At 34.2% G+C, this 19,633-nt stretch overlaps 1 protein-coding gene across 1 annotated transcript in view; it reads right to left on the bottom strand.

Moving 5' to 3' along the window:
• Positions 1-19,633, bottom strand: part of NBEA (neurobeachin) — a 685,485-nt gene that overhangs the window by 560,240 nt on the left and 105,612 nt on the right. Inside the window, exons 9-10 of the mRNA XM_077752635.1 lie at positions 10,818-11,015; positions 10,044-10,177 (exon numbers count right to left, since the gene is read on the bottom strand). Of these exons, the coding sequence (XP_077608761.1) occupies positions 10,044-10,177; positions 10,818-11,015 (332 nt within the window). The remainder of the gene's footprint in view (positions 1-10,043; positions 10,178-10,817; positions 11,016-19,633) is intronic.

Here is a 19,633-nt window from a genome sequence, read left to right as displayed (position 1 = left end):
ATATTTGGTCTTCATCCTTGTTTCTGGCACAAAGCTCCTAAAACCCCTGAAATTTCCTAAGAGATGAGAGTGAGAAAGATGTCTTCTGTCATGTTAATGAGATTATTCTGAGTACTCACCTAGGGATGGGAACCAGTTGCCAGGGAAGCCAATCAAGTATTAGAAGGTTGGAAGTTTTAGTCCCACCTTCCTAGTTCTGTCTTCCAGAGAAGGGAAAGAAACTGGAGACTGAGCTCAGTCACCAATGGCCAGTGACTGAATCCCAAAAGGAGAGGATCTGAAGAGCTGGTCTGTGAGCGTCTAGAGATGCTGTGTGGAGCGCCTGCAGAGGACATGGGAGCTCTGTGCCCTTTCCCCATGTGCTGCCCTATGCATTTCTTCCATCTGGGTGTTCATCGAAATGTTCATCTCTATCTTTTATCATAACTTTTTATAATAAACCAGCAATCCAGTAAGTAAAATGTTTCCCTGAGCTCTGCGAGACACTCTAGCAAATTAATTAAACCAAAAGAGGTGATAGTAGGAACCTCTGATTGATAGTCTGTCCAGGTAAAAACCCAGACTTCTGACTGGCACCAGAAGTCCAAGGAGGGGGCTGTTTGAACCCTCAATCTATAGTCAATTGGTCAGAAGCACAGGCGATAATCTGGGCTTGTGACTGGTATCTGAATTCAGAGCAGCATTCTTCTATGACAAGGTCCTTAATGTGTGTCATCTGACACACACACACACACACATACAATACTATCTCCTAGTAGATAGTATTAGAAGTGAATTAAATTATAGGATGATCAGCTAGTGTTACAGAGAATCGTTTGGTGTGGCAGTGGTAAAGGGAACCACCCCTCTACACACTGGAATTATGTGCTGAATCCTCTATTATGCACCTATATAAAAAAAGGAAAAACCTAAAATAATAATCTACATTTCCACCTTAGGAAACAAGAAAAAGGAGAGTAAATTAAATCCAAAGCAAGCACAAAAAAAGAAATAACAAGAATGAGAGTACAAATGAAAGCAATTAAAAAGAGGAAATCAAAATAGAAAATCAATGGAACAAAAGGCTAGTTCTTTGAAAACATCAATAAAACTGATAAACCTCTAGCCAGTCTAATAAAAAAAGAGAGGACAGAAAATACTAATATCAGAAATGAAAGAAGGGATGTAACTACAGAGCCTATGGAAATTAAAAGGATAAAAAGGAATACGAGGAACAGTTCTACGCCCATAGATTTGATAACCTAATGAAAAGGACCAGGTATTTGAAAGGCACAAGGTGTCAAAGTTCACACAGAAAGAAATAGACAGTCTGAACAAACCTCTATCTCCTAAAGAAATTGACACAGTAATTAACAATTTTCCAAAACAGAAAGCATCAGGCTCAAATGGGTTCACTAGTGAATTCTACCAAACACTCTAAATGGGAAGAAAGTATACCAATTGTCTAGAATGTCTTTCTAAGAGGTGAAGCAGAGGAACTACTTTCTAAACATCACTCTAATACCAAAACCAGACAGAGATAATTTAAGAAAATTACAGACCAATATCTCCCATGAACATATATCCAAATATCCTCAACCATATATTAGCAAATTATATCCAACAAAGTAAAAAAGAATTATACAACAAATTATGCAAACAAAAAGAATTTCCACATCCAAGTGGGATCTATCCAACGTATGCAAGGCTACTTCGAGATTCAAATATCAATTAATATAATCTGTCACATCAACAGGACAAAAACAAAAATGACATGTTCATATCAAAAAGCATCTGACATAATCAAATAATGATTCATGATAAAACCTCTTAGTAAATTAGGAACTGTTTCAACTTGATAAAGACTATCTATAGAAAAACCTAAAACTAAGGGACTTCTGGGTGGCTCAGTTGGTTGAGTCCAACGTAAGCACAGGTCATGATTTCACAGTTCATGAGTTCGAGCCCTAGATGGAGCTCTGTGCTGACAGCTCACAGGCTGGAGCCTGTTTCAGATTCTGTGTCTCCCTCACTCTCTGCCCCTCCCCTGCTCATACTCTGACTCTCTCTCAAAAATAAATAAACATTAATTTTTTTTAAACCTACAGCTAACATCATACTTAATGATGAAAAACTCAAAGCTTTCCCACTAAGATGAGACACAAGGCAAATGTCCCATCTCACTACTTCTTTTCCACATCATACTGGAAGTCCTTGCTAAATGAGAAAGAAGAAAGGGAAAGGGGAAGGGGAAGGGGAGAGGGAAGGGGAAGGGAACAAGTAGATATACAGACGACAAATGAGGATATAGAAAGATGCTTCACATCATGTCATCAGGTAAATGCAAACTGAAACAACAACGAGGTACCACTACATACCTACTAAAATAGCAAAATTCCAGAACACTGACGACACCAAATGCCACTGAGGCTATGGAGCAACAGGAACTCTCATGCATTGCTGGTGGACACAACGGTATGTCCACTTCGGAAGACAATTTAGAGGTTTCTTACAAAACTAAACATACTTTCATCATATGAACAAGCAATCATGTTCCTTGATATCTATCCAAAGGAGCTGAAAACTTATATCCATTTAAAAACCTGCACAATGTTTACAGCAGCTTTAGTCATAATTGCCAAAATCTGGAAACAATTGTCCTTCAATAGGTGAATGGAAAAATAAGCTGTGGTACATACAGGCAAAGGAATATATATGCTCAGGGCTAAAAAGATACGAACTATCAAGCCATGAAAAGACATGAAAGGATCCTAATTGCATGCTACTAAGTGAAAGAAAACGATCTAAAAAAGCTGCATACTGTAGGAGTTCAACTATGACATTGTAGAAAAGATAAAAACTTTGAAGATAATGAAAAGACCGGTGGTTTCCAAGGGGTGGATGTGAGAAGGAAGAGGATGAGTAAATGGAGCAGAAAGAATTTTTAGGGAAGTGAAAATACTCGGTATGGTATTATAAATATGGATATACTGCCATTATACTTTTGCCCAAACCCATAGAATGTATAACACCAAAAGTGAATTCTAAGATAAACTGCAGTCTTTGGGTCATTACACTGAAACAATTTAGAGTCATCCTTGTCAAAAGATGTGTCATTCTTATAAATGATGCTGATTATGGGAGAGGGTATATAATGTGTGGGGGAACAGAGTGTATGGGAAATCTCTGTATCTTCTTGATTTTAAAATTTAAAAAGAATTTCAAAAGTAATAAATATTGTGCAAAGAAGACTTGGAGTTTTATTTAGGGCATGTTGAGTTTGAATACATAGTTTGGGTATGTGAGCCTAAATAGAAGATAGCTAGAAAAAAAGCTTTGGGAGTTATCAGCCTAGGTAATAAGACCATGGACACAGAAACAAAATAAAAGCAAATAAAAGTATAATACTAAGTTGACTAGAATCTCCTGATGATGACTTATTAATTCTTAAAGATTCAACTCAAAAGAAAAGATTCTTTCCTTAAGGATTAAAAATTCTTTTCTTAAATATGACAGAACGGTCATCACATCCAGGGAAGAGGAAGGGAAAAGAGAGAGCTTCAACATCAAGAAGAATCTTATTATACCCACTTTTCATTAGAAAATCTGGGCTTCTGGGGCACCTGGGTAACTGAGTGAGTTAAGGGTCCGACTCTTGATTTCAGCTCAGGTCATATCTCATGGTTCATGAGTTTGAGCCTGTTATCAGGTTCTGCACTGAGTGGGATCCAATCCTCTCCCTCCCTCCCTCTCTCTCTCTCTCTCTCTCTCACTGCCCTTCCCCTGGTCATGCACAAGCTCTCCTTCTCAATATAAATAAACATTCAAAAAAAAAAAAAAAAAGAAAAAGAGTATTTGTGCTTCTAAAGGTGAACAGCCCAGGATACGGCCATATTTCTTATAAACGCAAATAATATTTATTGTAGTTTTAGACTCTATGATTATCATACAATCAACATGAATAAAGCAATTTTTCTTTCAAAAAGAATATAAAAGAAATGAATGCTATTTCATGTGAAAAATAACGAGATTGTTACAAGACTGACTGAAATATCGAAGGAGAAAGGATGTGGATGTACAAACTAGAGGAAAATTAAGGCAACAATTCAGTAAAGATGTGCTCATGTTGCCAAAATTTCTGCAACAAATAATTTGTAGTTATCCCTTTGACAAAACAATTATCTTTTTTTTTTTTTTTTTGGTCAACAATAGAGCAAAAGCCTTGCATTTTACAGAGAAAATTATGTGCTATAAACTGAAATAGCACGAAGTAACAGAGCATTAAAAATGGATTTCACTAGATTTAAAAGAAACTTTTCATGAAAGAATTATTGTGAAAAAGTAATCACTCATTGTAAAAAAAAAACACTTTAAAATGAACTATTAAGACACAAGCTTATGTGAAAAGTCAATAAATCATAAGTCAGAAATCTAGAATAAAACAAAATATACTTTCTTGTTGACAGCTGACAAATTTATTAAATTGCTACATGTACTAGAAGTTTTATTATCAGATATCTCCTATAAAGACTCCACAGAGTAAAAAGGACTTGTCTGACAAGAAGCTATTTGAACATTAAGTTATAATTTCCCTATGTTTCAGGCAGAATACTTACGGTATTTTATTTTTACTCCTTGAAAATTTTCACAGTAAATTTCATATAAATTCCATTGTACTTCAGTTAAATCTCATTAATTATCCGTTTTTTCTCCTCTAATAGTATTATTACTGACTCAAATACACTTTGTCTATTTTCCTTCAAAGAATTTTTCATTAGTAAACTAAAAAAGGCAAACTAGCAAATATATATACGAAGAGTGATAGACATACAACCTTTCTGAAAAATATAAAGGGAATATATTTTGGTTGGAATATATTTTAAAATATTGAAGTACTCTTGGAAACCAAAACACTATATACTCTATCTTTACAAGAGAGAAAATCATTAGAAACTGGTGTTTCATTTATTTTGCCTACTGAAACCAATCACATTTCATTTTTTTGTTAATTGGGTTAAAAGTAGTAAAATAATTTTGACATTGTATAATAGGTAACTTCCCCTGAACTTAACATCAGAAAACATGGTTAGAAAAAGGATTTTTATGTCACTTCAAAGTGTAAGGGAATAATCTGTTGAGGAATGGTCACTGAAATACTGCAATTTCCAGGCAACTTTGTTGATTTACATATGACAATAGTGCTGATCAGGAACTTACATCAAATTTTTAATTAGGGGAAATTTTTAATTATTAAGGGGACTATAAAATTCAAGATAATCATTAGAAGAACTGAAGAGCAGGATATATTTTAAGAAAACAAAACTTCATTCAAGTTCACTAAATAAATTAATGAGTCTTTAACATTCACATTACAAAGATTCTTATTGATAGGTCACAGACATAAATGCCTTATGGGATTCTCTAATTTTTTTTTTTATATATTATATTCCATCAAGCAGTCTACCAAAACAGCTCATATCGTAACTAAAAACAAAAAGAACACTTTTCCGAAAAAAATATTTTCATCTGAAAATAAACTGAAAAAAAAAAATCACTTCAATAGATGATCTAATATTTACTGAGGAAAGATAGAGAACACATTCAATGCCTATTATGTACCAGATACTATGGTAGATACTTCAACATACACTATTTTACTTTAATTTACTTCATACTCAGATAAAGTTGGCATTATTAAAATCATTCCACAGCTGGCAAAAGTGATTCCCAGAGTTGTCCACATTGGTTTAGAGGAGGGCTCTGGAGTCAGGCTTTCAGGATTGGGATCCTGGTTTTAATCTGCCACTTAAGGCTTATGCCTTGAGGAATTTACTCGGTTTTTCTCTCCCTCATCACTAGAACAGTAGTAAATGAGATAATACAGTTACAGCGACTGGCACATAGTAAGTACACAGTAAATGCCATGTACAACTAGTACTACACACCCCTCAACCCCATCACTTAAAATCAGATAGTACATAAGAGAACACTGGTTTGAGTCTTAATCTGTCAAATGCCAAAGGAAGTCCTGCTTATTGCATCACAGTCTCTAATGAGAATTTCTTCCTTAGTTTATTTTTAATTGCTTGCTATACAAAAGTCTATTTATACCCTGCACTAGAAAACATTTTTCCGAAGCAAATTCTTCCCACACAAACAATAAGGAAGATTTGTTTTATATCACCTACAGAATTTAATGACATATGTTCTTAAAAAAAGGAGTGTGAGCCAAATGAGAAAGAATGTCATTTACAGTCAATGTATCTGATTATCCAATCAAAGGAAAATGTAATTTCTAATGTACTGAGTCATTCTTAGATGTAAAATTTTAAAATACGATTACTTCAAGATTGGAGTTACACTTTCCTGAAATAATTTATTAATCATTTGTTCATTCTTTTAGTTATTGACTATTAAATGTCTAATGAATGGAAATTAGTCATTGTTTTCAATATTCACTGGACTAAGAATGACGCATCCAATATAAAATAGTATTAGTTCCTGAGAAATGACAAAAAAGCCAAATAGCTTTGATCACTTGACAGAATTAATCAAGGTGATCACAGTGCTTGAGAATCATTATGACTAGAATGAAATCACAATCGTAACTACATATTGGCCTAATTTACTTATTCAAAAACAGGTAACATCAAAAATACTGTTTGTGTTGCCACAAGCTATTTAACTCAATTCAATAATACTGTTGAATTATTATCTATTGAATATTATCTACTCATTTTGTTGGTTAATTTTTTTGTGCCATAATAAAAGCTAAAACAACCATGTTAAAAAAAAGGCGATAGAAAGTGTTATTCCTAGAGATTTAAACACTAAAAGGGCAGTTATACAAAATTCCAAAACCAGTTAAAGAAAAATCATCTTAAACCCTTCCAGACTCTTTTGACTTGGTGTTGGCTTCAAAACTTGAGTTAACATATCCTCTATTTTAAGCCACTATATCTGGAAAATGAATAGAAAACCAGTTTTCATCATTACAACTGAAGTTCAAAATATAAGTCCTACTTCATTACTTAAGCAATTCTCTATTGTAAATACTGTCATTGGTAAAAAGAAGTTCAAATATAAAGTAATACAGCCTGTTTATGACAACCAATGTCCAAGATTAAAAATATGTATTTTTTAAAAATATAAAACTGTAGTATTAGAGATAATCTTATAAATCACCTAGCTCACTGTCATAACAATAACAAAATCCAGCATGTACTGAGTGTTTATTATCTTCATGTATATATTTTATCACACTTAATCTAAAGAATCCAATGAGCTATTGTTAATGCAATTTTATAATGGTGGAAGCTGAAGCCCAAAATAGTTAACAACATATTCAAAGGTGCACTAATCATACAGTAAACTCAGCATGTGAACCCAAGTCTGTCTGACTTTAAAGTCCATACATGTAACAACTATAATACATAACCTTCATGATAAAACAAAGCCACAAAAATTCTCTCAAAGTCTACCTTTAAAGGCTCCAGAATATAAGATCATTATTTCAATAAATTATTTTAATACAAAGCCTCCTATATAGAATAAAACTCTTCAAGATTTGTAAGGACAGTATAATAGTACCAACAGAGGTAAAGCTTGTCCAAACAATACAAGGTTTCCTAAAAATGGACTACTACTGAGTTGAGGAAAGTACACGGAAACTAAATACTTTAGCTTGAAACACAGAAGACAGAGAAGTAACTGACTTTATAGCTTAGCTCAATTGTTTCATAAAGTAATTAAGAATTAGATAATATTACAATTGTTAGCATATATTTATTATGCAAACTGATTTTCAAAAAAGAGAGTCTCTAGTTTTCTCTGGAAATTTAAAAACTTCAAATAGATTCTCATTGATCTAGAACAATTTAATAATAACTAAAAATAAGATGATATATCCTATTTCAAGGTCTCAGTCATCTATATGAATTTAGGATATAGTCAGAAAACAAGAAATTCTACCGACCCTTGACCTACAGCTAAGAAACTGTGTTCTTCAAGTAGAGGGAAAAGTCCCATTTAACAACTTGCCTTTAACAGAAAGACTGTATCACTGATGTGCACACTTATCTATAGTGCTCCAAATTTTAAAGAACAAAGGACTATATTGCTGATAGACACAATTATCCACAAAAGAGCCAACCTCAAACATCAAGGGCTTGGACACAATTCATGTAAAAGTATTAGATTAAGAATTCAAAATAGCACATAACTGAATTAACTGCAGGGTAGCTTGGAATTGGATATGTATTATTACTAAAGAAGATAGTGATACTTTTATTATTATATGTTTTCTGTTCGATTTAAACTAGGAACATATATATCATTGCAAAAGTTTAAGTTATTTATTACAGAGGAATATTAAGATGAATGATAGAAAAGAACTAAAAACAAATAAAAATGACAATCAGAATGCTGACCGCTTACATTGTCTATCTCCATGATGAAATAAATACAGTTTAAAATACCAAAATACAGTGTAAACATCAAAATGAATTTTGAAGACAGGCAATGAAAAACAACCATGTGCCTTGGATGAATGGACCAGATAACCTGTTAAAATACGATTTTAGCACTAAGATTTTTTAATAGCTATTCATGTAGACATGAATTATTGTGATAGTTTTAGTTGTAACATTTCAAACTACATAATCTTTCTAATTCTTCACAAAGCAACAAATTCCATTTCAGATTAAAATAATTATGGACAATATTAATTCATAAGGAATATTAAAATTACACATGGGAATCTTCTACTGGCTACTTCCTCTGCCAATTTCTTTTCATAGCACTAAGTTTTTAATACTGATTACAATGTATATTAGTTCACTTAGATGATAAAGAGCAAAACATTTTGCATTTAGATCCAGGATGGAAATTTAAAGTTTTATTTTTCCAGTAGGCTGATATGCCTCCCAATGGAATTATTTAAGATCTCACAGCAGAGCAGTATCACAGCAGGGCATGATCTCAGGATTCCTTTTTACTTCAAAGCTTTTTACTTCACGACTTCAACCTTTACACTGATACTGAAGAAGGCATGACCCGTGGAGCTGAATGTTGTAAATGTACGGGTCACATTTATACTCATATTGATAGTTTACATAAAGATGGTCTTAACACAGGGACAATATTATTAGAAATATTAAAATAGAATCTTGTTAATAACTTATTTAGATAACAAATATGAGAAAATCATGTTACACTTCAATGGACTTGAAATTTTTCCCATCTTTGCTTCATTCACTAGGTTTTCTAACATTTCAAAATTGGAAGAATTTCATGTATATGTGTACATACTAGGGAAGCAATCTTCTGGAGTAAAAATGAATGTTTACCTATACAATTTTCTCTTTAAATTCTCCAAACATAGCAATGTACACAGTAAAAATCATTATTAAAACTTGCATTTAACTTCTTACATAAATGATTTTAAGATATAAAATTAAATCAGCATCTGATGCATGAAGTATGTTTAATAAAAAGGAAGGAAACTATAAAAATTACACATAAAACCAACCTAATCAGAAACTAACAATTATCATATAAATGCAGATATACCTCTGTGGAGATCTGGATTTTCATACAGGAACTGTATTTATAGGAAAGCTAACATTTTTTAAAATTATGCTGTTCTTGTGATAATATCATTAATAAAATAATACTCATATGTAAGTCATATACTTGCTATCAAACAGCATTTTTCAGAATAAACTTTACCCTAGTAATTTTGTTTAAGCTGACAGGATTTCACAGATGATCCAAACCATAAGCATTTCCAAAGGATAAGGTTGGGAGTAACATTTTTCCCTCAACTTGTATTATAATCACTATGCTACATCTGGTAAGAAGTTTTGATTTATTTTCAAGGAAGTCCTTCCTTTATGATTGTGTGAAGTTTTAATACTGTGTAAATATGTATCTGCCTTAGTCCTAAAGGAACTTTTATTAGGCCTTCAGGGATAAAAACCAAATTTTATGCCACATTTACACAGCACCAAGTATGCCAGGCATTATCTAAGTGTGTAGACAGTACACATTCAAAGAAAACTTACCAGACAGTTGTCTCCACTTGACTGTCATTGAGCTGCCGATTGTCCAGTTGGGCAAAAAGTGGAAAAAGTACTTGAATCCCTCCAATGGAATGAATTGCACTATGAATTGAATGTGTTACTATAGCTTTCACATCCTATGTTCAGAAACAAAAATGTTTATTAAATTTCTGATGCATAAAGTTATCATTATTTCCTTGTTCAAAATACCTTTGTAAAAAGAATTTCAAAAATATTCACATTTTAAAACCCTCCAATATATAATTTTGATACACATATAAAATAAAAACTTCAAATATCTTTGCCAACAACCACTTTAAATTTGAATCTTAAGTTGACTTTTTATACTGAAAATATGAAGGCATAAATGGAAAAATAATTTAGAATAAGAATCTACCAGTAGATTTAAAGGCATTCAAGTAATTTTTATGTGGGGGAGTTATATTAGTACATTTTTTAAGCAAAGTATATTTTTGTGCCTAACAACTATCTGTTCAGCTAATCAAACGATTTTTTTTTTTTCAGAAGATATGTAACAGATAAGGTTACAGAAATAACAGATTCCCTACTATGGAGACCAACTAGTCCAAGGTAAAGTATACTGTGAAAAAGATTAAAATAAGAAAACAAGGTAGAAGGCAAAAATGTCATTCAAAGAACTAGAAAAGAAAAAAGAAAAATAAATAGCAACTGTAGACCTATAGATGGGCAATGTTTAATATGTAAAATGCATCAATGCTCAGTGAGAATATGGAAACTAAGCTACTATCCACCTACCTGGAGCATTAGGGCATGTGGGGAATGCACAAAAATTGATGCATTTTCCTTTGGTGATGATTCCAGGCATAGCTGTGCATCAGTGGCCTTAGCATTATATGTAAATGCAATACTACTTGCAAGTTTCCCATCATACAGAACCTGTTTATGATGTTCTGCCAAATGAATGTCACTCTCAGATTTAAATTTGAAGGTACTCTGAAAAAATAAAACTAAATTAAATTATCTTTTTAAATGTAACATAATAAAACTCTAAAGTTTTAAAGCACAGAAATATTTAAGATAACAAACAAATGTTTTGACCCTCCCATGTGCTAGCTCACTTCACTTCTATGAGTTAAATTTTATTCATCACGCTAATAAACACACTCAGATCTTCATATTCTCATTTTTATTGTTTTTTGACTATTTACAAAATAATTTTATTAGAAAAAAACTGTACCTTCAGATGTTATTAAATATAAAAGGGGTTTGATTTTATACTTCATGACATAAATTTAATTTTTCTTGTTAACACACTCACAAGTATTTACATGAGTAAACAGTACTTGTAATATCAATTACTCAGAAAAATGATTATCATTTAAGACTATGAAAAATGTTTATGTGTAGAAATATTGATGTCTTTTCTGTAAAAAGTATATCAACATATTGAATAGCAATACCACTCTATAAAAGCATCAGCAAGTCATGTTAAACCCAGATGAAAAGTTCATTAAAATGTGTATATACATGTTCTGTATATACACTTTATATACAGAAATAATAAAGATGTACTAGCTGTAATAAGAAAAGTATTGGTAGAAATATTTAAAATTTCTCTACAGATATAAGCCTGACAATGACAAGTAATATTTAACCTTTGCAACAATTACGTGATATCAGTATTACTAATATTTTCAACTTAACCATGAAAACTGAATGTTAGAAAAATTAAGATCTTGAATGGGTGGTACCAGTATCAATGGATTAATATTTAAGTGACCTGGATTATAATCCAGGCTCTACCACTAATTATCTCTATGCCTTTATTTAGTGTCAAAGATATCATTTAGCCAATGTGGCTCCATTGATTACTGTTATAGTAAGATTAAACCAAATGTTCCGAACTCACATTCTGACAGGAGGCGAACAGATACAACACACACAAATGAAACAGGCCAGGTGGGGATTTCGTGAGACTACAGAAGTACATGTCCTGTCTAGAAGTACTCCTCAATGCTCAACTCAAGTCAATTATTGTACTATATAGACATTTCTTCAATGTTTTCCAAAAGAAACATGAATTCTGGACTTTTACATAAATATATAAAATCATCTAATTTGTGACTTAATGCACATATTTAAAAACACTGTGCAGACCAAACATGTCAGGCCAAATTCAGCCCATTTTTCTACTTCTAAACTAGTATCCACAGAGCCTTCCTTACTGAAACCTGGATGCAATCCACTAATTAGGCACATCCCAAGGGAAGAGCAACATGAATAAATGAAAATTTGTATGTAAATAGCTAAGGATTGATGGTACTTTTTGTCTTTTAAATGTAAGTACATTTATACATTTTGATATTAGAAATAAGCTAACACATTGCAGTATCTGTGATCAGCCCTTGCTTTCTCAATCAAATGGAATGTAGAGCTTTATCTGCCACCCCAAAGTTTCAAAATGTAATGTTTATATAACTCACAGATTCAAACTTCCCAATCTAGAGGCAACAGTTGGGCTTAAAATATGTTCTGGTTTAAAATAAAGATTATATTTCAGTCCTTCTTGTACTAAAGAATAAAAAAAGGATTTTTTTTAAAAAAGTCTCATTTCAGAGGAGTCAACATGGTGGAAAAGCAGGGGGGACCCGACGTTCCCTCCTCCCTCCCTGGCTGGAGGAGCGAGCCCTGGGCTGAGTAGCTAGCTTACAGGGAGGTCAGAGAGAGCAGTCATCTCCCTTGAATGCAGTGGCAGGAAGGTATATAGAAGCTCCAAGGACAAAAGATCTGTAGGCACCCACCAGCCAGAGGCCCTCTGTCTGCGGGCTGGGCAGAGTGGCACTACACTGAAACTGGGGCACTGGAACATGATCCTTTAAATTCAGGGCAGGTATGAATCCCAGCCAACCACCTGGGAGGTGCAGAAGATTGTGGAATGGGATAAACTGCCCACTCGCACCCACACAGCACTGTGAGAACAGCCTCAACAAAGTGGTTTGGGTCATCTGGTCCGGGTAGGAGAGACTGTGGTATCACCATTTTTCTCCCCATCACCAAAAAGGCAGGACTTCAGGAAACAGAAAGCAGACCCCAGTGGAGGCTGTACCCACCTATACCAAACCATGCCCCTCTGTGACTGGTAACGGAGTATTACCAGAGCAAGAAAAAAAATGACTGGACCAGATGGCCCTTCCTCTAGACCAGGGCAGCCACTAGCTCCAAGGCACCGATATCGGTCTAGCAGTTTGGCATTTTCCGATTTGATCCTTGGTCACTTCTGATTTCATATATTTTTTTCTCCTTCCTTTTCTTCCTCTTATTCCTTACCTTTTCTATCCTAGTTGTTGGTTCATTTAAGCAGACATTTTGATCTATTCTTTTTATACTTCCTCTCTATCTCCTCCTTATTTATTTTCCTGTCTCTGTCTCTCTCTCTCTCTCTCTCTCAATTAAGCCATATAGTTTCTGTGATTCTCTGGTAATTTTTTTTCCTTTCTTTTTCCCTACCCTTATCATTTCTCTTTGTATAAGGCTTCTTCCACCACCAACACCTTTTTAAATTTTTTTTTCAGGTTTTCTTCAAAGAAAAAAAATCAAAGCACACTTGGTAGAAGGTCCAAACCACCACTACAAGTAGGGAGATAAAGCAACAACAGACAGCACAAAACACACACCAAAACACCTCCTGAAGGGCCAGGCCCTAAACAATGTATGACCCCTTTCCAATACAGTAGTGCTCACCAGTGCAGGACATGTAAAAGCTTTTAAAACACATTAAGAGACAGAAAACTAGTCAAAATGATTAAATGGAAGAATTGTCCTCAAAAGAAACTGCAGGAAGAAATGACAGCCAGAGAACTGCTCAAAACAGATATTAATAAAATATCTGATCAATAATTTAGAAAAATTGTCATACGATTAATAACTGGGCTTGAAAAAAGCATAGAAGACAGCAGAGAATCTATTGCTACAAAGATCAAGGAACTAAGAAATGTCATGAATTAAGAAAATGCTATAAATGAGGTGCAAAACAAAGTAGATGCAGTGACAGCAAGGACAGAGGAAGCAAAGAGGAAAATAAGTGACATAGAAGATAAAATTATGGAAAATGGCAAAGCCGAGAAAAAAAGAGATAAGAAAATACTAGACAATGAGGGGAGAATTAGAGAACTAAGTGACTCAATGAAATGTAATAATATCCATATCACAGGAGTTCCACAAGAAGAAGAGAGAGAGAAAGAGGCAGAAGGTTTACATGAACAACTTATAGCTGACAACGTTCCTACTCTGGGGAAGGAAGCAGACATCCAAATCCAGGAGGCACACAACTCCCCTCAGCTTCAACAAGAAAAGGTCTTTGCCATGGCATATCACAGTGAAACCAGCAAAATACAAAGATAGAGAATTCTGAAAGCAACTAGGGACAAATGGGCCTTAACCTACAAGGGTAGACACATAAGGGTAGTAGCAGACCTGTCCACTGAAACTTGGCAGGCCAGAAGGGAGTGGCAGGAAATACTCAATGTGCTGAATAGGAAAAATGTGCAGGCAAGGATCCTTTATTCAGGAAGACTGTCATTCAGAATATAAAGAGAAATAAAGACTTTCCCAGGCAAATAAAAACTGAAGGAATTCATGACCACTAAACCAGCCCTCCAAGAGACCCTAAGGGGGCCTCTATGAGTGGAACACTGCAAAGACTACAAAGGACCAAACGCATCACCACAAGCCTGAAAATTACAGGTACCAATGACACTAAATCCATATCTTTTAATAGTAACTCTAAATGTAAACGGGCTAAATGCCCTCAATCAAAAGACATAGTGTATAAGAATGGATAAAAAAATAAGATCCATCTATATGCTGTCTAAAGAAACTCATTTTAGACTTAAGGAGACCTTCAGACTGAAAATGAGGGGATAGAGAACCGTCTATCATGCTGCTGGAAGTCAAAAGGAACCTCGAGTAGCCATACTTATATCAGACAAACAAAATTTTAGGCTAAAGACTGTAACAAGACAATGAAAAAGGACATTATATTATGATTGCGGGGTCTATCTATTAAGAAGAGCTAACAATTATAAATGTTTATGCCCTCAACATGAGACACCCAAATATATAAATCAATTAATCACAAATGTAAGCAATCTTACTGATAAAAATACGGTAATTGAAGGGGACTTTAATACTCCACTTACAGCAATGAACAGATCATCTACGCAGAAAATCAATAAAGAAATAATGGCCTTGAAAGATACGCTGGACCAGATGACTTGACAGATATATTCAGAACTCATCCAAAAGCAGCAGAATACACAATCTTCTCGAGTGTATAAGGAACATTTTCCAAGATAGGTCACATCCTGGGTCATAAAACAGCCTTCAATAAATATAAAAGAACGGAGATCATACCATGCATATTTTCAGATCACAACACTATGAATCTTGAAGTCAACCACAAGAAAGAATTTAAAGTCTCCAAATGCATGGAGGTTAAAGAACATTCTACTAAAGAATGAATGGGTCAACCAGGCAATTAAAGAAGAAATTTAAAAATATACGGAAGCAAATGAAAATGAAAACCCAACTGTCCAAACACTTTGGGATGCAGCAAAGGCAGTCCTAATAGGAAGACACATTGCAATGCAGGTGTATCTAAAGGAACAAAAAAAATCCCAAATACAAAACCTAAGCATACAACTAATTGGGGAACTAGAAGCAGAAAAGCAAAGAAACCCCAAAGCCAATAGAAAAAGGGAAATAAAAAAGATCAGAGCAGAAATAAACAATATAGAATCCAAAGAAAACAACAACAACAAAAAACGGTAAAACAGATCAATGAATCTAAGAGCTGGGTTTCTTTTTATAAATAAATAAAATTGATAAACCCTTAGCCAGATATATCAAAAGGAAAGGGGACTGAAATAGGTAATATCAGGAATGAAAGAGGAAAGATCACAATCAACACCACGAAAATACAAACAATTAAAAGAGAATACTATGAAAAATTATATGCCAACAAACTGGACAACCTGGAAGAAATGGACAAATTCCTAGATACCCACACACTATCAAAACTCAAAAGGGAAGAAAACAGAAAATTTGAACATACCCATAACCAGCAAAGATATTGAATCAGTTATCAAAAATCTCCCAACAAATAAGAGTCCTGGGCCAGATTGCTCCCCAGGGGAATTCTACTAGACATTTAAAGCAGTTAATAACTATCCTTCTCAAGCTATTCCAAAAAACAGAAATAGAAGGAAAGCTTCCAGACTAATTCTATGAAGCCAGCATTACTTTGATTCCCAAATCAGACAGAGACCCCATTAAAAGAATTACAGGCCAATATCCCTGAGGAACAAGGATGCAAAAATTCTCAACAAGATACTAGCTAATCAAATTCAACAGTACATTATTCACCATGATCAAGTGGGATTCATTCCTGGGCTGCAGGGCTGGTTCAATATTTACTAATCAATCAATATGATACATCACATTAATAAAAGAAAGGATAAGAACCATATAGTTCCGTCAATAGATGCAGAAAAAGCATTTGGCAAAATACTGCATCCTTTCTTAATAAAAACCCACAAGAAAGTTGGGATAGAAGGAACATATCTTAACATCATAAAAGCCATACATGAAAAGTCCATGGCTAATATCATCCTCAATGGGGAAAAACTGCGAGCTTTCCCCCTGAGATCAGGAACACGAGAGGGATGTCCACTCTCACCATTGTTTTAACACAGTATTGGAAGTTGCAGCCACAGCAATCAGACAACAAAATGAAATAAAAGGCATATATATTGGCAAAGATGAAGTCAAACTTTCACTTTTTACAGATGACATGATATTCTACATGGAAAACCCAAAAAACTCCACCAAAAAAAGCTAGTAGAACTGATACATGAATTCAGAAAACGTCAGAGGATACACAATGTACTGAAATTGGCTGCATTTCTATACACCAATAATGAAACAGTGGAAAGAGATACCAAGAAATTGATCCCATTTACAATTGCACTAAGAACCATATTATACCTAGGAATAAACCTAACCAAAGATGTAAAAGCTCTGTATGCTGAAAACTATAGACAATTTATGAAGGAAACTGAAGAAGGCACAAAGAAAAGGAAAAACATTCCATGCGCCAGCATTAGAAGAAAAAATATTGTTAAAATGTCAATACTACCCAAAACAAACTGCACTTTCAATGCAATCCCAATCAAAATTGCACTGGCATTCTTCTCAGAGCTAGAACAAACAATTCTAAAATTTGTATAGAACCACAAAAGAGCCAGAATAGCCAAAGTAATGTTAAAAAAAGAAAACCAAAGTGGGAGGTATCAAAATCCCAGACTTTTGCCTCTACTACAAAGCTGTAATCATCACGACAGTATGGTACTGGCACAAAAACAGACACCCAGATCAATGGAATAGAATAGAGAACCCAGAGTTGGACCCATGCATGTACAGCTGACTAATCTTTGACAAAGCAGGAAAGAGTATCCAATGAGAAAAAAAAAAAAGACAGTCTCTTTAGAAAATGGTGCCAGGAGACCTAGACAACATGCAGCAGAATTAACCTGGACCACTTTCTTAAACCATACACAAAAATAAACTCAAAATGGATGAAAGGCCTAAATGTGAGATAGGAAGCCATCAGAACCCTAGAGGAGAAAACAGGCAACAACCTCTTTGACCTCGGCCACAGCAACTTCTTACTTGACACTTCTCCAAAGGCAATGGAAATAAAAGCAAAGATGACTGACTGATACCTCAATAAGATAACCTTCTGCACTGCAAAGGAAACAAACAACAAAACAAAAAAGGCAACTGACAGAATGGGAGAAGATATTTGCTAATGCCATACAGGATAAAGGTTAATACCCAAAATCTATAAAGAACTTATCAAACTCAACATCCTAAAAATAAATAATCTACTGAAGAAATGGGCAGAAGGCACGAATAGACACTTTTCCAAAGAAGACATCCAGATGGCCAACAGACACATGGAAAGTGCTCAACACCACTCATCATCAGGGAAATACAAATCAAAAACCACAATGAGATATCACCTCATAACCACTCACAGTGGCTAACATTAACAACTCAGGAAACAACAGTTGCTGGCAAGGATGTGGAGAAATGGGAACTCTCTTGCACTGTTAGTGGGAATGCAAACTGGTGCAGCTGCTCTAGAAAATAGTGTGAAGGTACCTCAAAAAATTAAAAACAGAATTACCCTACGACACAGCAATAGCACTACTAGGAATTTAACCAAAGAAAACAGGAGTGACAATTCATAGGGCCACATATACCCCAATGTTTATAGCAATGTTTTCAACAACAGCCAAATTATGGAAAGAACCTAAATGTCCATCAACTGATGAACAGATAAAGAAGATGTGACATATATATACAATGGAATACTACTTGGCAATAAGAAAGAATAAAATCTTGCCATTTGCAACAATGTGTGGATGGAACTGGAGGGTATTATGCTAAGTGAAATAAGTCAGTCAGAGAAAGACAGATACCATACATTTTCACTCATATGTGGAATTTGAGAAACCTAACAGAAGACTATAGGGGAAGGGAAAAAGAAAAAATAGTTTCAAACAGAGAAGGAGGCAAGCCATAAGAGACTCTTAAATACAGAGAACAAACTGAGGGTTGACTGGGGCATGGATTAGGGGAGAGGAGAAAGTAGGTGATGGGCATTAAGGCAGGCACTGGGTGTTGTATGTAAGCAATGTCATGGGGATCTACGCCTGAAGCCAAGAGCACACTGCATATACTGTATATTAGCTAACTTGACAATTATATTTTATAAATAAACAAATCAATAAATAAGGATTTTCTGAATGAAATTAAGAGTTAACTATATAAGGTAGTAATACTGGCAACATAAAACTATTTTAATTTGGCTTCTTCATTGGTTGCTTTGGTAATATAAAATCAACATTTTAATATGTATTTCAGTAAGATTATCAATGCTCAAAATGTTTAATATTTATGTTTGTAATGCAATCATTCTAAGGTAAAAATTCACTAATATTTTACAATTTTTACTTACATGGCAAAGCACTGATCAGAAGTGTATTTGATTACTTTGGAAGAACAAAACATATGAGTGAGTTTGTAGAAATAAAACTATTTAATTGAGGAATTTGGAAGAAAGAGGATATATGACATTGAGACAATGGGGAAGCAGACTAAATATGGAGAGGGGAGTCAAGGAGTTGGATGAGCCAAGGGTAAGTTGAAGTTCAGTCAAGTAGAGTAGTGCTGCCTCCTTATGTTGATGATATTGTACCAAGAAAAGCAATGTGTAAATGAGAGGAATAGGAACTAGAGGAAGAGCAACACATATTCCAGCTAGTAGAGGTACCTTATATTAAGGATTTTTGGGAATGTGACAGAAACAAAGGCAACAAAAGCAAAAACAAACCAGTGGGACTATATCAAATTAAAAAGCTTCTGCACAGTGAAGGAATCCACCAACAGAATGAAAGGACAAGCTAATATATCAGGAGAAAATATCTGAAAATGTTATTTGCAGATAAGGGGTTAATATCAAAAAAATACACACACATGTGTTTATA

Source organism: Crocuta crocuta, unplaced genomic scaffold (genome assembly GCF_008692635.1).
Source record: "Crocuta crocuta isolate KB4526 unplaced genomic scaffold, BGI_CrCroc_1.0 scaffold190, whole genome shotgun sequence".
Taxonomy (NCBI): domain Eukaryota; kingdom Metazoa; phylum Chordata; class Mammalia; order Carnivora; family Hyaenidae; genus Crocuta; species Crocuta crocuta.
Note: the sequence above shows the minus strand (reverse complement) of the source record. Positions and strands in the feature narration are given on the sequence as shown.